Source organism: Sinocyclocheilus anshuiensis, unplaced genomic scaffold (genome assembly GCF_001515605.1).
Source record: "Sinocyclocheilus anshuiensis isolate Anshui unplaced genomic scaffold, SAMN03320099.WGS_v1.1 scaffold706, whole genome shotgun sequence".
NCBI classification, from domain to species: Eukaryota; Metazoa; Chordata; class Actinopteri; order Cypriniformes; family Cyprinidae; genus Sinocyclocheilus; species Sinocyclocheilus anshuiensis.
In genome coordinates this window covers 57,027-65,047 of record NW_015544162.1, presented here as the reverse complement: position 1 = coordinate 65,047, position 8,021 = coordinate 57,027, and the positions used below count along the sequence as shown (strand labels likewise).

At 37.2% G+C, this 8,021-nt stretch overlaps 1 protein-coding gene across 1 annotated transcript in view; it reads right to left on the bottom strand.

Annotated features, from left to right (window-relative positions):
- Positions 1-8,021, bottom strand: part of LOC107695610 (helicase ARIP4-like) — a gene marked incomplete at its 3' end in the record, with an annotated part of 26,353 nt that overhangs the window by 16,011 nt on the left and 2,321 nt on the right. Inside the window, exons 2-5 of the mRNA XM_016495613.1 lie at positions 4,712-4,884; positions 4,287-4,542; positions 561-673; positions 360-473 (exon numbers count right to left, since the gene is read on the bottom strand). Of these exons, the coding sequence (XP_016351099.1) occupies positions 360-473; positions 561-673; positions 4,287-4,542; positions 4,712-4,832 (604 nt within the window). The remainder of the gene's footprint in view (positions 1-359; positions 474-560; positions 674-4,286; positions 4,543-4,711; positions 4,885-8,021) is intronic.

Below are 8,021 nucleotides of genomic sequence, written 5' to 3'. Positions count from 1 at the left end.
AATATTTTATTATTTACAAATATTTATTGTTATCAAACTTTTATTACAATACATTTTAAATATTAACAATAAATATGTTTACTAAAATACATAAATAATTTAATATAAAATGTTATTATTTATTATGATATATGCAAATAATAATAAAAATTTACCAAATATCATTTGTAAATAATTATGTTTAATAATAATTTTAAATAAAATGTAAGACTTTTTACCCCCAAAAATAGTTTCTAACTTACATAAATTAATAATAAAAACATATATGTAAATAATAAGAAATATTTAATAATATGTATATAATTAAATGCAATAATGTAAATAAATAATACTGTACTAGAACGAATGCTTGACTTTACCATCTCTGTGGGCAGGCAGCTGAGGGGGCGGAGCTTCTTTAGCCTCGGCCTCGTCTCCGCTGCTGTCCAGACAGATCACTTCTTGTTTGGGACCTGGCGCTGCAGTGGATAGATCTGACAACGGTGACAACACAACAAATTAACTAATTACAATACCAACAATTCTGCAGAGGAGCAGTGGAGGGCAGAGGCGAGTCTCACCTGCGTGAAGGGGGAAGTCTTTCCGCTGCTGTTCGAGACGCCGCCGTCGCTCGAGCTCCTGCTGCTGGGCGGCTTTGGTTCCCGCTTCCAGCTGGTGCTCCTTAAGGACCTTCCTGCATGTTGGAGGGGAGAGATGCAATTAGCAGGGAGACAAATGATTGTAATTATAAGTGTGACGTGATTAACAAACACAAAGGGCAAGTTCTGGACCAATAAGGGTTTACTGTGAGCAATTATGACCAAAATAAAAACCGAGACAAACAACACTTCCTGTTGTGAGATGCTTATTGTGTCTGGTTAGCATTAAGAAGACAAGAGGAAGTCGGAAGTAAAAACTTCTTACTTCTCTATTGGGAAATTGATTTTTAACTTATAAACCTTTACAGACAGATGTGTTGTAAATTATGAGGTTGTTAATTAAAGGTATATGCTTTTGTTGAAGCCATCTATTCATATTAATTCAACTTATTTTTAAAATCATGATTAACAGCTGAATTTGTGGTGAAAAACTACATTACCCATAATTTTCTATACAGAAAATTCCACCAATCAGAAACTTGAGATGCTATGCTGTGAAAACACTTAAATATTTGCATGCATATGCGTATTTTGCAATATTGTAGTTGAATTTTGCAGTTAATTGATCAGATTGAGAATTGCAAGCATGTTCTGTAATACAGCTTTTCTGAAATGTTACGTTTAAATACACAAATTAAGCAATAACTAATTGAATATGCACTAATTTGGATACATTTTCCAGAACACTGGATAAAGCCAGATTCAAAATTCTTGTTTCATTTTGTTGACATACTAGAGTCAAAGGTTTTTTACTGAGGGGATTTTGGATATCTCCTTTTATCACTCCATAAATCACAAAATACTGTCAACTGCTAGAAAAAATACATTTTAACCATGTTTTTAGGAATCAAATGTTATAAAAAAACAAAGCATGTGTTATATGAGCAAACCCCACAGTAAAATCCTTCAGAATATAGATGGGAATAAAACGGTAAGTTTTGGTTTATGTAAGTGCTACTGAAGTGGAGGAAAAACTTTTTTCAGATAAAACGCCCTTTAAATATATGCATTGTAATTGATACAGACTAGGGATGTAACGATTCACTCAAATCATGATTCGATTCACGATTTTTTTTTTTTACAAAATGAGATTTAAGACAAATTATAAATTAAATGTGTCCTTTAATTATTGCTTGGACAAAATGCTGCACGTTTCTTTGTGAAATTGAAATATAACACTATAATAATATACTAATATAGCACTTGCATATTATTGCTCTTTTGTTGGTTTTGATTGCTTCTATTGTCCTCATTTGTAAGTTGCTTAGGATAAAAGCGTCTGCTAAATGACAAAATTTAAATATAATGTAAATGTAAATAACAAAACTAAATTGAAATTTTAAAACAAGCCCCAAATCAAATAAATAAGTAACACCAATAAAATAAATCTCTTCATATAAACAAAATAAGGCTTTGTCTGTGCTCTTTCCATTTAAAATGAGAGACAACCACTGCATTTTAATCACGATCCAAACAAAGACTCTGCATACATGCAGCATGAGCAGTTTTTAATCTAAATTAGATTGCATAATTTCGAAATACGAAGCAAAAACAGAATGGTTTGACTTCAGTTTTGTGAAACTATACATAAAAAATATCTGCATGAAACAGAAACAGCAGAGCTGAATGAGACGCAGATTCACTCTTTGCCAGCAGGTGGCGCTTAAACCGGTTCTTGGTTTCCGCTGTAAACAAAGCAGCGCTGCACTTATGAATTTTAATATGCATTATACAGAGGCAAGATGAAAAGAAAAAATACCATCTAAACTTTTCTAAAGACAGTAAGTTCCCCTTAGACATACATTCATATAAACTCCTACACCTAAATGAATCGCGATTTGTTTAGCATCTCAACCGATTTGAATCGTCACATATTTTAATCGAATTTTAACCAGTTCGTGGTTAATCATTACATCCCTAATACACAGTTAAAGTGTAATAAAAAAAATAACACTTCAAAGTGTATTTAGAAAATTTTCTTTCCACTAGTCTAAAACTACATGTTATGAAAGCCAAATAACCCAAAAACTCAAATTTTGAACTCAAAAAATTAAAAAACAATGTTTTGTCTGTAGTGTCTGGTCTGAAAATATATTGTTTCTATGGATAAAATCAACAACTTTATACGAGTAGTTTTTTATTCCACCATTGATTTTAAAGTCCGCGTGAACCGGAAGTTGCTGCCGACTTTATTTCAGTGTAGTGACGTATTTCCAGCTGAAACAGAATATTGAATAGAGGGCATGGTTTTATGTTTGCGCTCCTCCTCTGTCTCTCACTCATTGCAACCTAACAGTTGGAGGGGTGTGTTTAAGGATATTCTGCCCAAGCCGTCAAACTGACGTCATCAGAAAAGGAATGCCATTCCAGAGCGGAAGTAAATGTTCAGATTTTGATTAAAGATTACGAAGACAAAGAATTGTTTTCAGCGGATTAACTTACACGGATTAATTGTTCACATCATTACTAGCAATGTGCGCTAGTAAAGTAAATAAAGTCAATTTTGATTTCATGCCGACTTTAATTCAATTATGTCATTTGCGATGCTTCATGGGATTGTAGTTCTTTCCCACATTAAAGGTGCAATAGGTGATTGTCTTCAGAAACATTTTTTGTTATGCTGGTTGAAAGTCTCTTCACATCCCGATAGCAATCATTAAGTTAAGTGGTCTAAATGTATTTATCTGTATTTATATATTCTGTGGAAGGCGTAGGACAAAGAAATGTTCGTCCAATCAAAACGCTCGGTCCGAGCATACATACTGTATTAGCATACCTCTGCGCACCCGGTTCGAGCAGACAGGATATGTCATCAGCGCGTTCATGCACGCTGTGCAGACAGAGCGAGAATGGCAGACAAACATCAACAACCCGATCTTCCTTCCTGGTATTGTAGTACTTTTAAAGTTTTCTCACCGGTGAATGACACATGATGTAGCCCAGCGGTTCCCAATTCCGGTGCTCGCGCCCCCCAGCTCTGCATATTTTGCATGTCTCGCTTAGTTAACACACCCGATTCAGATAACCAGCTCGTTAGAAGAGAGCTACGTGCATGAACTGTGTTCCGATCGATATGATCCCTACACAGTGTTCATTGCTCCCTACTCTCTGAGCAGGGGATATCCGTTGAAGTTTACTTCACTTCAGAACATTCATTCACGGATTTGCGCTGCGCAGCATCTTCACACACGTCTTCACATCCAGTGCGAGGACTGGAATTGGGAACCGCCGATGTAGCCTATTGTAGTAATGTTGTCTCTGGTATTCTGGTCTGTGAGCGACGAGCGTATATATGCGTTCAGGGGGCGTGGCTTTGGACGGCGATTACAGGTAGGGTGGGACGTTCACTTTCAGTGCTATCAGGCTAAAGTTAGCATTTTCCAAGATCTCCTATTGCACCTTTAAGTACACAGTCTTGTACCTTTATCTTTTTGTCTTTGTTGCTTTATTACTTTATTGCTTCAAATCAAAGTTTGTAATGTTGTGATTCACTTCGCAGCTGGTTACTTTGATTATTGGCTTATAGAGTTTTGACAAAAATGTTTAAAAAATAAAATTTAAATTAAAATAACTTCTGGAACCTCAGCTAAAAAAAAAAAAAAAAAGTGGACAGGAAGTAATGCATTATCATTAAACGAAGCTCCATACCGGATGTTCCTCCTCAAGTGAGCAGGTTTAGAGGTTTTGGACTTCTTCTTGGTGTTGCTGTTGGCAGACGTGTTGCTGCAGCTGTCTGGGCTGGATGGGGGTTGAGAACCGGGCCGTGATGACGTCCATGAGGTGGACGAGGGCTGGGAGGCAGGCCGAGAGGTGGGCTCAGGGCTGGAGTCTCTAGACATCGGTGAGGTAGGTGCCGGGCTGGTCAGATCTCTTTGATCCTCGGCCTCCAGGCTCTCAAGCTGGTCTGTAGAGAGGAAATACCAAGCGATCAATAATTGATTCACAGACTGAAAGCAGAGCGCACACATTAGCGACGATACTTTTATCCTCATGAAAACATGTCTTATTCGATGAAACTACAAACAGGTGTTTGGTTGAGAAAGATGGTGGTGTGAATTGAAAAAGGTGCTCACCGCCTGCGTCTTCCTCATCATCCCCATCGTTCTCTCCATCCTCTTCCTCCTCTATCTCCGCTTCCTCCTCGCTGTTAAGGCTGGGCTCCAGGTCGCTCCCTGAGATCGCCTCTTCTGACATGGCGTCCCCTGGGTTTCCAAGAGCATTACTTACACATCTTCATTCAAACCACCTGAAGAGCAAACACAGTTTTACCGTTTTCACAAAAATATGAAGCTGCACAACAATTTTCAAAAATGTTTCTTGAGCAGCAAATCAGCATATTAGAATTAGAGATGCACCGATCGACCGGCCAGGGACCGGAATTAGCGAATTCAGATTTTCCGAATTCCTGCCGATTCCGAGTCGGTCTGTTTTGACGTCACACTTACGGTGACTGAATGTATTCATGTTGTGCCAGATGAGGCTTGCGCAGGCTGAGTGTGACAGAGACGCATGCAGAAATCAAAACAAATGAGTGCAACAGCACACACAGAAACTTATAAATGCATACTGCGGTAGTAAAAAAAAAAAATAATTAATTCGTAATATATGATTTAGGTACGCAACATTGCACGACCAAAATGTTTCAACACGATTGCAATGTGATTTTATACAATAGTATTTCAATAAAAAAAAGTTAAAATTAAGTGAATTACATTTTAGACACATTATTGACATTTCGCTGATGAAAATTGTTCCAAACAAAGCCACAGCAGAACTGTTTTGTGTCTCTGAGCAACATGATGGTGTTTCTTAAAGGGTTAGTTCACCCAAAAATGAAAATTAGCCCATAAATTCCTTTCAGACACATCCAGTCGGAGTTATATTTAAAATTGTCTTTGATCTTTCAAGCTGTTTAATGTCACTCAGCATGTGTTGTAGTGCATCAGTCCAAAAGAAGTGAAATAAAAAGCGCCCATCCTTAATAAAAAGTGCCTCACACAGCTCCGGGGGGTGAACAAAGTCCTCCTGTAGCAAATCGATGTGTTTTTGTAAGAAAAATAACCATATGTAAAACGTAATAATCAATTTAATCTAGCTTGCGCTCACTGTTGTACATGGAAGCAGCTCCGGGCGGATGACGTATGAGTTCAGCGTTGCGCATGCGCCGCTCAGAAGTGACTAACGCAGAAGCGCAGGGGAGAGAAACAAAACAACGGTCACTACTTAGAAGTACAAAACGAGGATTTGTAAAGAAGATTGTCAGAAGTAGGCCTGGGCGATAAAATGGTATCGATATTTATCGATGGTGCACCTTCTTCGATATCGATAGAAAAAAACACACAAACACGAACACATGCTGAAATGAGTGCTGTGCCTTCCTGTGATGCGGAGATTGTGAATAAAGAATGAATATTAGTCGAATTTAAAATAAACATTTGCATTTGAATGTTAGGTGTGCATCAGGGAGCGTAATCAGTGGTGAACGAGATGCGGTGATGTAAGTGACGTTGTTGCATTTTTTAATGTTTTGTTAGTCTAGCCCACGAGACGTGCTGCTGCTGCGTTATTCATTCAAAATATTAGAGCTCAATGCGGAGAAGATCTTGAATGGGTTAAAACCGAAACCAAGCCATTCACACAGAACGCATATTCAGCGCATTTTTTAGACGGACAAATATGACTGCTGCTCTCGCGTCTCACAGAAGAGATGTATAAAAAGCCATGCAAAGTTAAAACAGTTTAAACTTTTAGAAAGCACATCACGAATTTGTGGAGGTTTATTCCTTTTCACTGCGACTCGTATGTTTTTAAATGCAGTCTGTGTGAATGGCGCTTCGGCTCTTTGGATTAAGCAATGCATAAATACATGATGCTGTTTTGTTCATAATTGTTTATGCAATTTACGAAATTATATTTGATTTTTATGAGTTCATTTAGACGTAATGCACGTTTTTATAGAGTTATGCATTAGCATTATTTTGCTCATTGCGCCCTCCTGTGGTCTCGGAAGACAATTAGACCTATACAATAAAGACCTATTTAATCTGCATATAAAACATTAGAAATGAGATATTTGTTTAGTTTTCATAGTGTTTGATTGTTAAAACAAAAAATATTTGTTGTTTGTCTCAATAAATTGTGTTAATTATAAATACAGTGGTTAAATAAAAAAAAAAAAATTCCTATTGCTTTTTGTTTTAAAAAAGGTTATAAAAAATGTTAACAAGCTAGAAATTATAAAACTACAAGGTAATTCCTAAAAAAATCATAAACATGCTTCTGCTGGAAAATGATGACATATTGGGCAGTGATTGAAATGAACACACAAGATCAACGTATGCAAATATTTTAGTGGCAATAGAGAACTAGCCCCAAACTTGTGAATTTATCAGCATAAGCCAAAAAAAAAAAACATACTGGCTACTATGTTTACTTTTCAGCTAAGAGGGAACAAACAATGCAAAATTGTAACTACAGAACTAAACAGTAGAATTTAGCATTGTGTAATTCACTTTAAACTAGGCGATTCTCAGCTGTAATCAAACATCAGAGTTCAGCAACAGGAGAACAAAGAGCAACCAAAGAACTCTAATCAAAAAAAAAAAAAAGTGTAAAGAGAAGAAACAAAGAACTAGAAGAAGAAGAAACAGAAGAGGGAGGACAGGGAGCAAGAGATTCAGGCTTCTTACATAAGTGCGGGTTATATAAGAGAAGGGAGCGAGCACTTGGCAGGCAGTGAGTGGTGTGAATGTAGGCCACGCTGCCCGTGACACACTGACACATTCACACAGTACAGCACAGCCTGTTCCAAAACACACACTCATCCGCTCCACCCCGCTCCTTCACACCGCACCTGCCTCATCTGCTTTTTTTTTTTTTGGTACTTTAAGCGAGATCTCCAGCTGTCTTCATAAACCCGTATCATTTTTCAGTCTCCCGTGAAACACAAAGGAAAGGAATTATGCCGTTGTCCTGGATGATTTTGTCCATACAAAGAAAGCGAATGAGGCTGGATGCTGTCGAGCATATATATAGTAATTTTATATAATTTTACATAGTTACATATAGTTTAATTAGGGTTGGGCCGATAGATGATGCCATCGTCCATCGCCAATGGCTGATAGACATCACGATGTTGAACATTTTATATGCATCGTGTTTTCCCTTATAAGGATTCACGCTTCGGACACTCACCTCTCCCCCCGCTCGCCCCCTGCTGATGTCATCGTCCATCGCAATGTTTCACTGTAGACATCGCCCAACCCTAGTTTTAATTACACAGTTTATAGTTTTACACACACATAGATATATAGATAAAAATAAAATTTAAAGATTTTTACACACACACACATATAGAAGAAAATATTTTATATATATATATAT